Source organism: Lasioglossum baleicum, unplaced genomic scaffold (assembly GCF_051020765.1).
Source record: "Lasioglossum baleicum unplaced genomic scaffold, iyLasBale1 scaffold1254, whole genome shotgun sequence".
In the NCBI taxonomy this organism is placed as follows: domain Eukaryota; kingdom Metazoa; phylum Arthropoda; class Insecta; order Hymenoptera; family Halictidae; genus Lasioglossum; species Lasioglossum baleicum.
Genome location: NW_027470313.1, coordinates 16,427 through 35,500, shown reverse-complemented (window position 1 = coordinate 35,500; position 19,074 = coordinate 16,427). Strand labels below are relative to the sequence as shown.

Sequence of the window (19,074 nt, the reverse complement as noted above, 5' to 3'; positions counted from 1 at the left end):
TCTCGAGTTCACTGGTTGCTTAAATCAAAAACAGGAACAATCCAAATATAAACGGTATATCTTTTTACGATAAATTAATACGATTTGCGCGAAGACGAACACCGAATGTGTGTCACGGAACGCGGCGAGTAAGTCGCATCACTTTCCGTCGGAAACAGATCGGAACAAGTATATCACGAAAGAAACACGACGTTGCAGCGGTGTCGCGCAGTGCGATACTGATCGGTATCGCTAGTCGTCGGAATGTTTCTGACGAAGACGGCGTCCCCAGGCCACCATGTGATGACGCGAAAGACATCAGCGGGAGTACCGCGGGGACGGATAGCGCGGAAGAGCAGGTTCAACGGGGATTTCCCGCTCTTTGGAACTGGCCAATCATCGGCGACGTGCTTCACGATAGCTGACGCAATAATTGCAGATACACTCCATTGGCGGCGGCTTCGAGATCCGGAGAATCCAAGACGAAAACAGCCGAAAACATGGTTAATTCGAAATGGTTATCCCCGAGTGACTTCATTATTTTGCGGTCCAGCGAGGTCGACCGGACGGTTGCGTTGGTGTGTTGCGTTCGCATATGAATGTCGGCTGGGATTTCGTACAAATGCTTCGGCATAACGCGAACAGAAATCTAAAAGAAAAAGAAAGAAAAAAAAAATGGAATTATGCATTATATTTTTACGCTAACTTAACATAGGTTGAATTGTAAATGTCGTACTTAAAATATGAAAAGGAGTATTGTACTGTGAAAGGTTACAGTATTAAATTCGAAATTCTAACCTGTAGAATAGATAAGATAAATAGCCTGCGAGTATATTGTAGCATTTATATTAAAAAGTGGACAGCGAAGGAATATTATGGGGAATTAATACGAGTTACTTGAAATATCTTTTTCTTTTTTTCTTTTTCTAACAAATGCGCAGTACTAAATAGGAACGCGTATTGTAGCACGATTTTTCGACCGATTCGATAATTTTGCCAAATTACCCGATAATACCCGAAGGCAGCATTTGCACAATCCTATATTTTCATTAAATATTCAACTGTCAGGCTTGTTTGCGTCACACAGACATGTGTAAATATTATTTTCGGTTATTATTGATTCGACAAAATTACCGAATTGCTGGAAAAACCATATATAATCGGAACTATGATATCTTTTGTATGGCTAAAAGGCTGTGTACTCAATCGCTTGTATATAAAATGATTTTATAAAAATATATGTAGATAAGAAGCGATAAAATGTAATTTTTAAATATACATATCTAAACATTTTAAATATACTTATTGCCAATTAAACGAAACATGAAAATGTTATCTCATGCAAATATGTTGTTCTTACAAACGAAATATCATTTTACCAATCGATATAATGATTCATAACCCCGCTAATTTGGGTCAATAATGTAATTTTTTTTCTAGCGATAATTGTTTCGAGAATTGGTATTTGTCTAACCTATTTAATTATCTTATAAAATCATTTTTACTGCTTTCAATCTCTTGTAAGAGTATCCGCAACTTGTGTACCATGTAATTTGGTTATCATGTTTAAAAATATTACTACCAAATCATTTCACGAATCTACGTATATTCTTATTAGATACTAGACATCCACGAGTTATTTGATATTCATAAAACGTGACTAGCTATCGAATTTTAATTCTTTTAATTACGAAATACCTGACGGAGAATTTGTCGCTATAATATCACGTTCACGGTAACATTGAGCAGTTTGAGGATTTTATAGAGATGCCATTTTTTTTTTCTCTCTAGTAGCGTTATTAATAGCATCGTATTGTCCGTCGCATAATTCCCAATAGATCGAGTGGATAAAGCGTACGAGAGAAAAAAAAGAATACTCTCCAGCAGTGTGTTCTGTACGCATACCAAATCTTGGAATGTTCTGTTACATTTACATTTTACGTGTTTTAATCAGACAGATTTCCAATCGCGCAGAAATTACATCCTTCGGCCTTTACGGGTGATACGCGTTCCATAAATATTTTCATTCAATTTGTATATTATAATTGGTGTGTAACGTTTCTTTCCACTTTCGTCAAGGCAAAATAAAATATTTGAAAAAGCTCGCACATTGGCGGCGCCTATGGACTCGTTTATTTATAGTACGCCACGATGTCTCGACATCGGAGTGTAAACATGTCGGTACTACCATGGTCTTCATTTTATTTTACCTTTCTCTCTTTTTTTCTCTTCTGTGTCTTCTTTTTCCTTTTTCTTTCAATTACGTTTCCACAGCGGGAAGAACGCGCTTTTTATCATAACTGCAATCCGTGAAACTCCAAAGGATTACTAATAACTGATTCGAGGAACTGCAATCGCGCAAATCTTGTTGAGCTTTGATTTTGTATCGATTCTCTTGTAACGATTCGTTTCTTTCAATGAAATCGCAAATTGACGGATAAAGGAACGAAAGAGAATGAAACAGTAGTTATTTCGGTCCTAATCTACTAATCGTGCAGATTATGATAGTTTTGCTGAATTTTACAGATTTGCAAAAATCTAAGGATCAAGTGTACTTGCTATCTACGTCATTGAATTTCATTCTCTGCAACGAAGACTCAAAAAATTCCTGAACAACTTTCGAACCTGTTTTCTTGCATACGATTCATCTTGTTTTTTGGCCCGGGGTCGCTGTATGCGCATTGGATGAATCACTGTCCTCTCGTAAAAATTGAAATAAAGTTTCAATTGAAATAACAAACGGAATTTTCTTCAGAAATATATGGATGTAATTTTCAAGGTCTCAGAAATTCCCGTTCTTCGTATCCGATTTCGTTAAACCGCGATTTTGTTGGTATACCGACTTCCTGTACAGCTACTACGGAAGTAAAAGGAAGAAAATGTCGTTTTGATGGTTGTTCATCTTAAAGCATCTCTGACCACATCTCTTAGGATACGGTTTTTGTGTATCTCGGTTTGTTTCACTTCCCAGATAGATGTTGATTACCATTATAAATGCGTTAAAAAGTTATGGCAAGGTATCTGTATTATTACTTAAACTCACTAGACTGTCTAAATCGCAAAGTTAATATTACGTAGCATTTATATTAATTTAAAGTTTATTGAATTTTCATTTCGATCCATTTCATCCCATGTTATTTTACTTTTTATCCTCTTCAATTCCATTCCATTTCTTCGTCTATCTCATTTTTACCTTGTTTCTTTCATTATCTTCCTTTTTATTTCGTTTTATCTAAATATTTTTAGTTCTGCCTTATTCATTTCAATTCATTTTACTATCGAGTCATTCATTTTACGTCTCATATTAATTAGCTTAAAAAAAAAGACAATAATAGTTTAAGTGCACGATATTAAACTCAATCCGTTTATTAGGATAAATCGAAAGTAATTATCGTTAAAGTCTATTACTTTTTCAAATATCTTAAAAATTCAATTAATTACCTTTTGTATAAGATGCATCGAAAAGTGTAACATATCGCTCCATGTTTGCGTAGAATAAAAATGAAATTATAAATACTATCTTACACGTGATCCTCTTTAACTGGCAACGGAAATACTGTCGTCTCTTTAATGTTTATTTATTCGAATACAATCAAAAAATGATTTCATATTGGGCGAAATGTAATTAACTTGGTGGAACAAATTATAACCTATGCAAATTTCGAATTGCATATAAACGAGTCATTCAATCACAATTGCTAAATATTTAATAGCATCGATGTTATGACCACTTATCAAAAGTTCATGTTGTTTGAAACTGGTATCTCTATAAAATATTAAGATATTAAGTCCAATGACAATACTCAATGCTATGTAAGCGAAAACTTTTCATTATCGCTATGCATAAAATGTATCAAACATTGCAATTGTAAACATTACATACGTATTGACGTTTTACGTCTATTGCGAACGGTGAAAAAGAAAATGTTAAATACGATCGGTCATTACGAATGAAAACATCATTTTTCAAAGTTTTCATCGGTAAAAGAAAAACACATCGAACTGTGCGTTAGTTAATTGTTTATGCAAATGTTTTATACATTTATTTACGGTTATCTATAATTCGTACGAACATGCGAATCGGTTTAGACAACTGTTACGTTTCGTCAACAAAACATATATCAATGAAACTTAGCGATGCCTGTCAAACGTATTGACAGACGTAGACACGATGCGAGGGACAAAGAAGATTGGAAACGAAACGTGATTGTTCTTTTTCTTTTTCTGCGACTTACGGCAAACTTTTTTTATCTTTGGAGCGTAGTAACTCGACTTCTGCGTAATCGAATGCGTTTCGAAACGGGAAAGGTCACTTCGGACTGTCAAACAGGTTCATAATTTTTTCATAGAAATCGAAAGTTCTTAACCAACGTCATTGATTACGTACATAATCAAAAATAAGAAATACGTATGTATTAGAAAAAGGTAGTAACAATTTTGAAGCATTGTGTAGCTTCTTAAAATTGCAATTTATCATTATTAATAAGATGTATGTTTTTGGAAAAGATACTAAACCTTATTTCTGTATATTTTCATGAGTAATTAAGCATTATATTGTTTTTTTCGTTAAGTGAGTGTATTCCATGAACAATTTAGCCTTTGTGAACGATAAAACAAGAGAAACCAGTTCACCCGTAAAAGGTGCTTACATCCAGAGGAAATCGCATCTGCAAATAACAAGTACGTGATAGGTGCGTGCGCATAAGATCACGTGGACGCGGGTACTATGAATCATTTACAATGTCTGTTTCGCAACGCGTCGTCGAAAAGACCATAGGCTTCGTTTCCAAGAATACGAGTATCCTCGGGATGTTCCGCTCATTATCGTTCACATCACATTCTAGGCGCGTACTTGCAATTTTCTCAAGAATGCCTAATTTTATTGAAAATCACTATTTTAATCAATCTATATCTTATTCGATGTTTAATTTGAATTGTTATATCTGAATATACGAATGTTGAAGGTTTTCGTATATTTTTTGGAATATCGTAATGATTTTAGCAGTGTTATAATGACCACTATTTCCTGACTCATCATCAGATAAAGATTCTTTTTCTATTGTCAAGGCATATGTTTAGACAGTCTTCGATCATACTTCCTTAATGTCAGTTGTAAGTGCTTGTGAAAATTTACAAGAACAATTTTTTTTTCCTAGGATTCTTACGTAGTATGTTCCAACAGTAAAAAGTCTATTTAAAAATTAAATTATTCAATTATACTAATAGGTGACGTTAAACGAATTCTAATAGTATGTAAGTATATACTTACATTCATCTTTATCGCGTTCGATGTATCTTTAATTGTGAGTGGAATACAACTTTTTCTTCTAAGAAACTAAGAAGGATTTCTGCAAGTTTGAAATTTAATCGTATTTCTCAGTAAAGGAAATTGTAAACTGGAAATTTGTTATTTTTTCTTTCAACACACGTAATTAGTTACATGAGATTGCAGCGCAGTTCTAAGAGACACAAGAACTTGCCTAAATGATTCCATAAACAGATGCCGCGTCATCTTTGTGGGTTAAACAAAGATGCTAAATGTCACCTATAAACGTATTCCTCCCGCATTTGTGCAGTTTTCAATAAATCTTTATCATCAAACGTAAGATGAAATATTTATAAGTATTCATGTATGACCAATACAAAAGTAAGAACTTAAACCTATAAAAATTAATTTTGTATTACATATCTTAGAAAAAAATATAATAAAATAATAATGGAATAATGTAGAACTATTTGGAATAATGTTGACTAAGTATTTAGCAACCAAGTGTCAAATACAATTATACGAGGTATACACAGTATAAATTGTCAATGACAAAAAAATGACATTATGTAATGATTTTATATAGGTATATAAATTATTTTATTTTCTATTTATTATTATTATTGTTATAACATTTGGTTATTATACTCAATGTCAAAGAGATAAAACAGTCAGTCCAAATATCTTTGCACACTTCAATTATAAAACGTTATTAAGTCTACATAATTTTAAATATATATCTCCTTAAAATTTATACAAAATTAATAAATTATTTTTCTTTTATTTTTTACTATCATCTGATGCAATCTGCGATGCGAGATTTGCGAATTTTGCCATATAATCAACGCTATTCTCTCCCATCAGGCACTGCATATGTGATACAACCTGTTAATAAATAAATAATGATATTAATAGATTAAAGTATCAATATGTCTAATTTTTTTTAACTCTATTGTTCATATTTACATCGGATGATGGACGACTATCTTCAATATTATCTTCATTCTGACTTCTCTGTGATAATTTTAATGGGGATTCTAGTTGACCTAAGAAACTACTCAATGAAAAATCTGCTACCTGCAATTTAATTTTAATGTTAATAAAAAGAAATTATTATTTTCAAGTCTTAAATATAAAATCGAAAATTTACCTCACTATTCAACCATTGGTGTTCTCCCTCTTTAAGTATTTGTGTAGCACTTGTTATAATAGAGTTGGTAGGTTTTGAATCTCTGACCACTTCTAGTACATCCAAAAAATTTTTTTCCTGTGGTTCATTTATGATTATAAGCGGTGGTTTATCATTTTGTTGATCATTATTATTTATAGGAGGCTCATTTATTTTATTTGCCTCTTGAGGATTAGTAGATGTTATGTCTTCTGATGGACTGCTCACAGTGGATATTATTGGCAAAACCCTTTGTACAACAAGACTTTTTTGCCTCACGGTTCTACCTCGTTTACTAAATCGTGTCTTAAACTTCTGCATTTTTAAAAACAAAATTACTTCACAGATAGATGTCTTTAATTTTTTAAAAAGATACTAAATATGAAATGATAACGAACATCTAACTGTGTTTTGAAAGCATCTGGTGTTCCAATTTTGTGATATGTTTGTGGTACCAAAGGTCTTCTGAAAGTTGATTCTTTCGTCGAAAGTATTCGAGACGAGATCACAGTTTCGTTACTCCCAGAAGAATTATCATACACCTTACTCGTGCCGTAATTGTATTTTGCTATCGATAGTAGCTTTTGTAATGTTACACATAAATCGTTGTCACGCACATTTGTTGATGTAGACTCCCCACTGTTCTGTTCTCGTTGATTCCAATCCCACCAATATTCCAATGTAACTTTCGACTCCCGACCGAACTAAAAAGCTTAGGAAGTTAGAAATAATGTGTTTCTAATGACTAAAAATAACTGAAAGCTTCAAACTTCTGTACTAGACATAGGTAAAATGTGTACCATTAAAAACAAATCTCCCACAGTGATGGTGTTTGCTTCCTCAACATTCCATCCCTGCCGAATCCTTTCAATGGTTTCCCTACCTGGAAACCTGTTAAATTCTATTTGTTGCTCCGAGTTAGATTTTTCAGCATTATTAACAGTTGATGCTTTTTCTGAAATGTTACTGCCAGATTCTATTGCATCTATATCACTATTATTGTCTGGCATAGTAGAATTATCTTCTATACGATTCGATTTTTTGTCCACTTTGTTCTTCTTTATTCCCTTTTTTCCAACCCCTTTTAAATATTGTACTGACCCTAACAGGTCCATTCTGGAACCTTTTAGTCCTAGGCGTTTCTCATAAGAATTTAAACTAACGCTGTTACTGGTGAGATACTCTCCAAGATTTACCATTGGTAAGGTAATTTTGCATCCATCAGGTGGTGCCACTCGTAATAATCGAGTATCTTTCATTTCATTAACAATAGCATTTTCTACATTAGGGGACTGCATTATGTGTATAGGATTTTTTCAATATTTTCTCACAATTTAAAATACAATAAGTAACATTAATATTGGTGACATATTTTGAAGCAAGGATACTGTATTATATTTTGCTGGCCTCCACCTTTGTTGCAGAAATATCAATAAACTAGACAAACGTCTTTGTACAGGCAGTAAAGTACGTACTCTTGGATTCATTGATGATGCTTGCACCTGCCACCAAGCCATATTATTATGAGGTCTTAATTCAATTGTTATTCTAGAGGGAAGTTTAATTTCTTCCTGCCAATCTGTGAATACAATACACTGTTAGATATTTCATGAATTACTACATTTTAGGTTTTATTCGTTAATTATACCCTCTAATTGATTTAATTTTCGCAATGCTCTACAAATAGGTGTTTTAATTCTCATATTTTTTCCTCTGAGTCTGACTTGTGTTGAACCCCAATAAATCAATTCATTTAACTTCAAATGTACTTTTTCATATATTCGTGGTAACTTTCTTCTAAGTTCACCATAATTAATTAATCCATATAATTCTTGTGAAGTTTTTTTTACATCTGCATAATAAAACATATGCATTATAAAAATAAATATAATGTAGATTCACTAAATAATTACCTTCTGAAAATTTTAGGTGTTTTGATATTTTTAACCAAGTTCTGTAATAAAAATGTCTTATCTGTTCTTTATTTTTTATCATAACATTTGGCAGTCCTTTCTTCTTTCCTTGACTTAAGAAATAACTCTGCAAAGCATCAAAGTCTTTCCCATACTCGTTCAAAGCTTTGAAAAAGGTATTTTTGTCTTCCATAGACCACAGTTCACAAGATCTTTTCAGAGATCTTACTTTTGCCTCTGTGTTATTTTCTTCATCCTTGGAATCTAAATGCAGTTATAAATAATTTTTGTGCATACATAATCAAGCAAAATTTAATTAAAAAACATAGTATTATCAATTTTGCTAATTTCTCTGGTTACTATATATATTTACAAATTAATTACATAAATTATCAATTAATTATATAAACACCAACCTTTTTTTTCGGAATTATTGCCTTCAGCAGCATCTAATTTCAATTTTTTTGCACCTCGAACGACACGAACTTGAGTATTTTTAGTATCTGTGGACACTTTCGAATCTGAGCAATTTTGTACATTTTGAGATGGAGGATCCTCCTTTTTGGTCACTGTACTAATTCCTTGAATTTCAGAATCTTCGCTTTTCGTGTTATTTTCCATTTTAATGTCTTCACAAAAAATATAAAATAGCAACCTCACAGTTTCGAACTCTTAAATATTCTGAATCTTATAACTTATTAGGACAGGTAATACTTTGACCAACAACATCATAAACTCATGATGAGAAATGTTCGTATTACGATTTATACCGTTAGCGTTACAACACTATCGAAAAATTGTGGAAAAAATTGTTTAAGCATCATCATAATACTAAGAAATAAACGTAACGGTAACTTATTGCAATGTTAAAACGTAGTTATGTTCATATGTGCGCATAAATGTAAACACGACTTTTTAGAGCTATTGCTTGTTGATGACTCAAAAAGGTTTAATTTTTGTATGAATCTACATGTAAGAGAATTGAAAAATTGCGTAATTATAGAAATTTAACAATGTCGAACTCCACAAGAACGATAGACCCACGTACTGTGCGTTTTTACAAACTATACAACTCTGAGCGTGTTTCCGAGCAGATTGGTCACTTGTATAATATAAAATCCGTAAATTAAAAAACGATTAATAACAAGATTGTAAGGATATACGTTGCAAAGTTGACGATTTAATTAGAAAAATTATAATAATAATTAATCAAAGTATATTTAAAAATATTCGAAAATTTGTAACAGTTTGTGTCATCTAACTACTTCACTTTGCGGGAAGACATTTTAGAAATGATTTTCGCGCTGCACTGGCGCTAGCAATAGTTGACTGTGACAAGTGCAACGTTGGGCCAATAAAATCACGCGAATAACTGTACACGGAACCAATTGAATTTTTCGTTTTTTATGTGCAAAAAAGTCCACCACTGTTTCCTATCTAAATTAATAATTTTCTGTAATGTTGTTCGTGGACAGTGGCCTTGGTAGGAAAACCCGACACAGAGCGGAGGAGCGGAGTGTACTTAATTAATAAATCAATCGATTCATTTTAAAAAGAGATCTCGGACGTTGACCGACGCCTTGATGGGGCCAATAACAACGGTGTACCACTCGGTTATGGGGTTGCTGTAATATCATAATCGGTCACGCGTGTTATGCACTCGTCAAATTGCATTGCTATCCCGGTTTTGATAACTGTAACCTTGGATATATTCACTATTACGGGTCTACGTCAAAGGTGACAACGGGCCAAGAGTATTCGGTTTTATTTGACTTGTAGCAACTGCGCAAGGGGGGGCGCGAGGTGTCAGTGACAAGGTGTAGCTAACCTTAAAATGCGAGCATCCGTGATTACTAATGTGATTGTACTGTTCGGGCTGCACTTCTTGTATTGGTGTTGCAACACGGTAGATGCCAGTGGCGGGGCCCTCGATGCGAGTCCGAACTTTCAATCCGGCTCCACTGGAAGCTCACATTCCAAAGTCACAGCTTTCTCCGCCACACTTACAGATGGTTTGGCACAAGCCGTGGCTCACGAAGCTGGTAAATTTCTTATTATTTATCAATGTTTTGTCCGTTATATTAAAGTGTCGATTGTATTAGATTCATTGTGTTATGTCCTAATTAAACATTTTCTGTGTTTTATTAATTTTGCATTTCAATTTTTTGTATATGTATATATGTAAATAGATATATACAGCATGCATCTGCATGATTAATAATAATAATGATATTTAGCTTATGAAAGTTCTGTTTGTGATATTATTTTATTTGGAATTATTCATAAAGCTTGCTTTAACAGAAAAATATAAATAGAAAATTATTTGTTGATTTGATATACGTAGTTGTTGGTTGGAAAAAAGATACAAATGTGTTTATGATAAAAGCTCATATTGCAGAAAATAAATTTCACAAGATGATCTAATCATTTGAAGATTAGTCACATATTCATCTCAATAATAATATATTATCATTACAAATTTAGTGTCTATTAACAAACTACATTTTTGCATTGTCATTTCTGCCTTAATAATAATTGGATAAAAGCTTTTTACAATGGTTTAATAGGTACAAGCAAAGCCCTAAAGAAAAAAGGCACTTGTATAACAAATTACATGTAATCATAAACACATACAATCAAACGTAGGCTGTTTAATTTATTACAGGTTCCGATACTTGTAACGATGACCTAGCTTGTCTTACACTGGCTTCTCATGATCGACTAGGTTTAGAAGCTATCAAATCACTACACAGTCAACTAGACGATGATGCCAATGGAAATGTGGACCTGTCAGAGTCAGACGATGTAAGAAAAATTGTATTTATTTCTGTCCACATTTTAGGTTGTAAAAAACATTCTTCTCCTTCCAGTTCCTACGAGAAGAGTTGCAGTATGAAGCTGGATACGAGAGGAGGCAGAGGGCTTTCCATCATAATGATGATATGCACATTAGTGTTCGAGAACTCTGGGAAGCCTGGTTAAGATCAGAGGTATTGTCTAAAATAATTGCATATTTAATAACTACAATACTTTTTGGTACCTTATTATGTTAGTGTATCTCTTTTTAGGTCCACAATTGGACCATAGAACAAACATCAGAATGGTTGTCTTCTAATGTAGAGCTTCCACAATATGTTCCTACTTTTATACAACATCGTGTAACTGTGCTACACTTCCAAGGTAAATTGTTTTATGTACTATATCATATTTATACTATATAACTTTTTATATAAAAATATTTTTTATTCTATTTATAGATTGGCTGTGAATAATATGCACTATCTGAGTAATGTGTTGGGGATCAAGGATCCCATCCATAAACAAAAAATTGCCTTAAAAGCTATGGATGTAGTCCTTTTTGGACCACCAAAGGGTATGTAGTAATTAAGAATATTAAATTTCCATTAAAAAAGTCTTTAATTAATTTAAAATATTTATGTAATGCTTTCTTACAGATACTGGACATAGTGTGAAGGATTTAATATTAATTACATTATTATTTGGAGCTCTTATTGGATGCTGGTATGCGTATCAGCAAAAGAAAAATTCACAGAAGCATCTTCACAGGATGATGAAAGACATGGAGAGTTTACATAAAGCAGAATTGGCACTGGAAGACTTGCAAGTACGTTTTCTTTTGTTCTGAGGTTTTATCAATATTATATTTTATAATTTACAGAAAGAATTGGAGCGGGCACGAATGGAACAAGAAAGTGTAACTACAGAGAAACAAAACCTAGAAAAACGCTTACAAGATGAAAGTGTAGGATTGCACGCTTCTTACTCGGATCTGGAAGTTTCACAATTAAAAGCAGAAATAGAAGTGAGTGGTATACATATTCTCATGTATGGGATGCAAACATTGGATCTATTCAAGATGTAATTAATTTTCATTTTACAGATGTTAAAAGTTGAATTACAACGCGCAGAGGGTGAATTAGAAGATAGATGCTGGTCTCCACCACCTGGATTGCAACACTGGCTACAATTAACTCACGAAATTGAAAATAAAGCGTATACTAAGAAAAAAATATCTGCAGAAAAACAATTGCAACAAGCACGAGAAGCAGTAAGTAATCTGTATTTTTTTAACTAAAATATTTGTATATTTATTGTTGTAACAATTATGAATTTATTAATATTTTTCCTAGTGTGAAAAGCTGCGGAAAAAACGATCAAGTTTAGTGGGAGCATTTGTTTCAACTCATGGAAAATCAATTGATGAAGTCGACAAGAGCATAGTCGAGGCAAGAACTGCACTAAATGAAGTCACCGCGGAATTACAAGAGAGAGTACATCGTTGGAAACAAATTGAACTTTTGTGTGGCTTCAATATAATTAATAATAATGGTTTAACGTATTTAGAAACTGTTCTATATAGAGGAACACCAAACGGACGAGGTCTTGGACTTAGAGGTATTTATGTTTATGATAATAAAATATTTTTAATGCTTACTGCTCAAACATCTTAAATATTCAATAATTAAAATCTGATCTCTATATCTTGATGTAATACTATAGTATTGAAATAAATAGGAATGTAACATATATTCGACATAAGTAACAATATTATGTAGAAGTGTTTTGTCTAACAATTTTAATTCGATAGATCCGTGACATAATTGCAAAATTTTAATCGAATTTTTTAATCTGGATATAATATATTAACGTGAATAATTGTTTGCAATTGATGTTTATAGGTCGACTTAGTAGTCAAGATGACTTAGACGATGAAGCAAGCTCAGTGTACTCACCTTCATCATGTGGTGCCGCAGGTAAGCTGGAAACGGACTTCCACGAGCATTTAGATTGATAATAACAATGCTCAATTTGTACATACTATTGTAACTTTGATATGACACTTACGATACCTAAATATTTTCTATTCTCTCTTTTTCTCACATGGAAGATGCCTTCGAGATCAATAATTTACTAACTGGTTTGTCCTCCTAATAGTAGTAATTTGGGTTTTTTGTGACATTAATTTCTTGTAATTAGAACTCCGGGTTAACAGCGTAAATACTCATGAAAATTAAATTACGATGTGTATTCTTATATGAATTGAAATTCAAATTTTTATGAGTGTTTTTTTAATTAGTTTGCTAATTGTTTAAGGAAATTTGTAACAGAATTGCGAATAAGTTCTTCGTCGTAAGAGCTTTCTATTGAAAATTTAGTCAAATTTTCATTAAAATATAATATGAAAACATTGACGTGATATTTTAAAATTTCTTTTAACGGAAAACGTAGTTTTTTAATAAATATATATTTATGATTTCTGTAAATGATACTAATGGTCTCAGAGGAGCGGATAGCTAATGTCACACATTACGAATATTTTAATACTTATAAAGTATTTAGATGTTATAACGTGTTTACGAAACAAAAAATTTGTTCCTAAAAAAATATTTCATGTAATAATGAAATATTTATAAAAATATTAACGATAAAACATTATAGTGAGATTTGTGGCGATTTACTAAAAAGGAAACATTAGTGACTTTTTTATGATTATATTTTTTTTTTACAAGTACCTTTTTGTACATTGTTAAGTTTGATTAAAATTTGTTGCTGTTTTGTGTCTTTTACGTGAAATATTGCGTAAATTATGCTGTAAATGTTGTTGTCTCGTTGTTTGTTTAAAAATTTGTTCAAATTGTTCAATATTACTTATACACTTTTTTTGGGGCTTTTTTGAAACTAATTTTAGTTTTATTACATTTTGTTGAACGGGAGTATATATACATGCATAAATGACTCCTATCTTTTATATGTTTTAATTATTTAATTAACAATATAAGTTATTTTCTATGACAAAATACATAGATTTCTTGATACTTTGTGCTTTCCTTAGGTTATTATTTGTTTATGTTATATTATCATTTGATTCTAGGGATGGAAGAAACTATACTTAGTGGTTCCAAAAAAGATTAAAGGAGCTACATAATCAAAACTTGTTAGCGTATTTTTTATGTACATTATTGATCCTGCACATTGTATGGAGACCTATTCAAAATTTTGAAAAGTCATAGTTATTCAAAATTTATCGTTTATCAAGTAATTACATATTGACATATGTAAAATATGATTTACTTATTAGTATGATTATACATGCTGAAGTAATGTGTGACATAAACAAAATGTTCGCAATCAAGTTAGTACTTGGTACTAAGAAAATATTTACAAATATTGAGTATCTATAATACATGACAATGCAATTAGTGTTAAAAAAAGCATCAGCAGATCTTTTAATGAAATCCAATGAGGATTTGTGTGCAGGAAAAGGGAGGATTAGAATTGGAATGTTCCCCTTTCCTAATCGAGATTTGTCACGTTTTAATTGCGTGTTAATTATTTAAACAATGACAAATCTCCTAGCTTATTGTTAACGCGTCAGTTTACACGCGCATTCATATACATATACATTATATATACATTATATATGTATATATGACTCCAAGAGCAGTGTATTACCAGTATAATTATATTGAGTTATTTTTTGCAACTACCTGTTCGTACAAATTCTAAAATAAAAGGTTAGGTAATAGTTTGGTGAAAGAACATGACATATTTTTGTATTAAAATTTTCACAATGTATTAAACGAACGAGTAAAACCATTATTATAACGATGGTTGATGTGAAAATATTAGAAGGGTGTGATATTTTTACAAATAATGTCATTCTTCTTCGATATATATATATATATATATATATATATATATATATATATATATATAATATATATAAAATAGAAATCTTTTACTTCTAATCCTCATAAGAAATTTATACTTAATTGTAAATGGAACGAAAATCTGAGCCGTAGGAAAATTAGAGAAATAAGAAAGCCTTGCAAATATTAATTTCTTTTTAAGAGTTTAAAAAGGAAATTTATTTACGCATCGCAGTTCCGTATGACGCATGCTCTTTTTTATCAAGAAACTCGAGAACATCTGTTACTCAATGATAGAAATAATTTGCTTAATCGCCATTATGCAGAGGTTAATTTGGATCGCAACTGCGGCTTCGATTCTTCGTCAGTCCAGAGTATCGTGATCGTGTTGATCCCGGTCCGATCACTTATAATAATAAACTATCTATTTCATCTCTTCGTATCTAATAGCAATATATCGAAGATGACCAAGTGCCAAGCGTGATAATTATTTAATTATCACTTTATTCGATAAGTTCCAATAATTGATCAACCATTATATTATTATACGTAAATATAATATATTTAATCTCTTCAAAACGTTAAACCAAAGCAGGAATATTTCATTTATAATTCCTAGGTTCTGTCGCGACAAATTACCGATCGTCAAGAGCGTTTCTTGTTTCACCAGGAATACGTTTCAATTTTGCCAGATCTGCGGCAAAGTGTTGCACAACAGTCTTGTATTAATAGTTCGAATTAGTGGCGAGCACAGCATCTAATCTTAATTGGATGATCATGTTTATACCTCTGGAGGTGGCATTTTCTACCGTGTTGCGCTACGAAATTGTTTCCATCGTGATTATCGCTCGCCGGCTAAAACCATAACGGACGATTATCTATTATCTGAGCGAAAGATTTCGGTCGTTCAAGACCACCTTTCCCACGAGATGGCGCAATTGCCTCTATCAATACTATTCCTCGCTTCTATCGACTTTTTTTATCAATTTAAAATTAAGATCGTTTTCTAATACCTCACTGTCTCTTACTCTCGAAATAATTCACGCATTAGGTAACCGAAGAAAAATTATAAAAAATGACACAACTATGAAATTTTACACGTATAAAATTCCGATTTCTTTCTCTCCTTTTTTTTTTTTTATTAGTCACGATTAATACCGAAGTAAACGATTAACTAAAAACTAAAAGCCTCGCATGCTGGTAATGTCAGCTTCTACAGAAACTTCTTGGAATTTTACAAATCCAGTCGCATCGAGTGTAGAATTTGCTACATCGCGTGGCGAGGACAGTGGCCTTGAGGATTGAAACCTTTAACTGCGACAATAGACGAACATTCGAACCAGTCAGCGATTTCTGATTTCTGAGGTTCTATCGAGCGATAAATGATGCCAAGAAGCAAATTCTATTTCTTGGGAGATTTGCGTCATGGTTAAGATTAGAGTCAATTAAAATTAGATGCGACTGTATACGAGCGAGAATTTTACTCGCAAGTGCAACATACACACACAGAGGCATACAAACACATTTTCAAATCGCCTTAATTTCCCACGAATCGTGTGGCAATCGAAACGGCTTTTTTCCATCTATTATAAACTCGAGCATGCCAACAGCAGTGAGTTATGCATAGTATATTATGTACTTACTTGCACACACATACACACGTATACATACACACACATACACATACGTGTAGAGAAGAAGAAAGAGGAGTTGGAGGATTCGCACATTGTCTGTTGACTATTGCAACACATGTTATGTCCCCTGTTCGCCGTTTTATTGTGTACGATTTATAGATCGTAGTTAATAAATCAAATAGCTTGCGAGAACGAAGATATACGAGCCTTGTTTGTATGACCTAAGCCGCGGTGGAACGCTTCAAGATGATCGATTACTTAACCGAGTATGTAATTTTAATTTCAATCTTCTTTTTTCGATGGACGTTAGTTATACTATGTTTGAAATCGAATGATTTATTTTCCAACTCTTGTAAATTCATAGGATTGCTTTGAATTATACTGTTTTTTTTCAAAATTCTCTCTCTCGTTCTCTTTCTTATTTGTATTTTCTCGGATAATCTAGTTGAACATTATACGAATTAAGAGTGATAGTTGAATTAAAGCTACGTACTTGGCGTTATGATTACTGTATCGCAATTTATATGTGACTGTTTTTTGTTACCTGCAAACCAAAGTTAAGTTAAAATGGCTCAGTATGTTATTCCTTAGTAGTTGTAAGTTTGAAATACCCGGCGAAGTGCGTGAGAAATATAACAATGAGATTTACGAATGTTGCAAACAATCGGGTCTAGGCGAATTATCGGAAGATTTCTCTACGAAGACATTTTTCTAGTTAAAGTAATAAAAAAGATTAATTTAATTCTCTATTTATTGTATCCTATTAAGTTTCGTCAATTCAATGCGGTATGGTACGAAGAGAAAATTTCACTGAGAGATTCACCAGATGATTTTGATCGTCGAGGATGGTTTTATCAAAGATTCTGCGTGTTCTTCTCATTAAAACAAAGGGACCAAGCTGCGCTCTAAAGAAAGTATGGGAAAGTATGAGAGGCGCATGCCGTGTTTTCTCAGAGTCAATGTGACACGAGTTAGAAAAATCTCAGAGACATAAATTCTAACGCATAGACCGTTAATTTTTATGCACTGCGTTTTTTTTTTCTTTTTTAAAACAAACACTTCCAAGCTATTCAAATGTTGTTTGCGAGAAAGTAAAGTACCGCGACAAAATTTATACTGTTGACTGTAGAATATAAAAGAGTATTATTCATTGTGTTGTTTGTTTCTCTTCTTCCTTCCACAAACTGGATTCTGCATGAAATTGGCCTTTGACAATTTTTTCTGAAAGCAGGTTTTAACATTAGTGCATGAAAATTACAATTTTGGCCGAGTAAAACTATTCTCTGAAGATATCTTAACGTATCTTTATAGAAACCCGATAACAAGATAGTAGCACATTAATATCCCTTAGGCATCCAAAGATATAACTGGTTCGATCGTTCTCAAAAGCCAGTCTCTCCAATTCTTCACTTACTAATATTAAGCTTTTGATAGTTAACCCTTTGTGGACGTACGTCGCAATATACGTGGAAGTTTTCCAATTTTTCCGAACGAAGACTGAATAAAATATAACGAAAAATAATTCTAACATTTCCATCAATGTTTTATGTATTTTTATAATTCGGCGAATTTCTTTCAATTTGTTATTTTAGTACACACCGAATAATTAGCTGCGTTCCTCGTCCGCGAAGGGTTAATTCTATTAATTCTATCTAAATTTTCTATAGCCTGATGAAAGTTTTAAACTTCTACGTTAACCCGACACTGTTATTAAACTCTGTTATTAAACTCTGACAAGTCTAATATCTCGAAACGTACATTTCGTTTCTTTATAATTCTTTATCCGATTGTCAAAAAATCTAAGACCAATTGTAATGTATCGTACTAGTACGTTCAGAAACTTATCCGGCAGAAATTCAGCGACGATTGTAAAATACTTGTAACGCATAACGAAATTCTATTTTAATCTCTAGGTACATTGGAGAGCCTGGCGTGGAAGGAATCCTCGGTTCCTCCAGACTCGTCTAGCAGCGATACCGGAAAGGAGACACCCCCAGAGAGCAATGTGGTACATTTTACGGTCGGCGATGGGCCAGACGAGCCTGTCAGGGCATCCAGCAAGGAGAAATCTACCATCGTGCGTTCCTACAGCCAGGACACGAACATGCTCCTCGGGATCGAGGACAAGACTACCTCATCATTCCTGTCGAAGACGTCTTACTCAGAGAATTCGTTAGATTCGCCGAACCAAGACCGAGCGGCCCAGCAAAAGGTGGTTGGTGCGTCTGTGACGACCACGAGCACCACCAGCGTGAACTCGACGACGTCGACGAGCACGTCGAGCAGCCACAGGAAAGCGTTGAAGGAGCCTCAGCCGTCGACGGTGGACGACGAGACATTGTCGACGGACTCGAACTCCACCACGGATAACGACGAGCTGAAGAGACGGCGCCGGAAGATCCTCTTTCCAGCGTTCAGGAAGAACAAGACCAAGGTCACGTGA

The 19,074-nt window shown here is 33.0% G+C and overlaps 2 protein-coding genes across 2 annotated transcripts; one reads left to right on the top strand and one right to left on the bottom strand.

Moving 5' to 3' along the window:
• Nucleotides 1-6,025: 6,025 nt before the first annotated feature.
• LOC143220592 (uncharacterized) lies at nt 6,026-8,947 on the bottom strand. Its single transcript, XM_076446213.1, has 9 exons — nt 8,743-8,947; nt 8,327-8,590; nt 8,062-8,265; nt 7,802-7,992; nt 7,214-7,705; nt 6,812-7,117; nt 6,396-6,728; nt 6,212-6,322; nt 6,026-6,130 (listed from the first exon to the last, which is right to left on the bottom strand). Exons 1-9 carry the CDS (start codon nt 8,945-8,947, stop codon nt 6,026-6,028), a joined length of 2,211 nt encoding a protein of 736 aa, XP_076302328.1.
• A 1,213-nt stretch (nt 8,948-10,160) lies between these two features.
• On the top strand, nt 10,161-19,074 carry LOC143220591 (stromal interaction molecule homolog). The gene is given in 12 exon segments (XM_076446212.1): nt 10,161-10,368; nt 10,992-11,131; nt 11,197-11,316; nt 11,395-11,488; nt 11,491-11,506; nt 11,584-11,699; nt 11,782-11,951; nt 12,006-12,149; nt 12,228-12,395; nt 12,478-12,742; nt 13,027-13,101; nt 18,545-19,074. Coding segments are annotated over 12 exon segments (2,046 nt in total).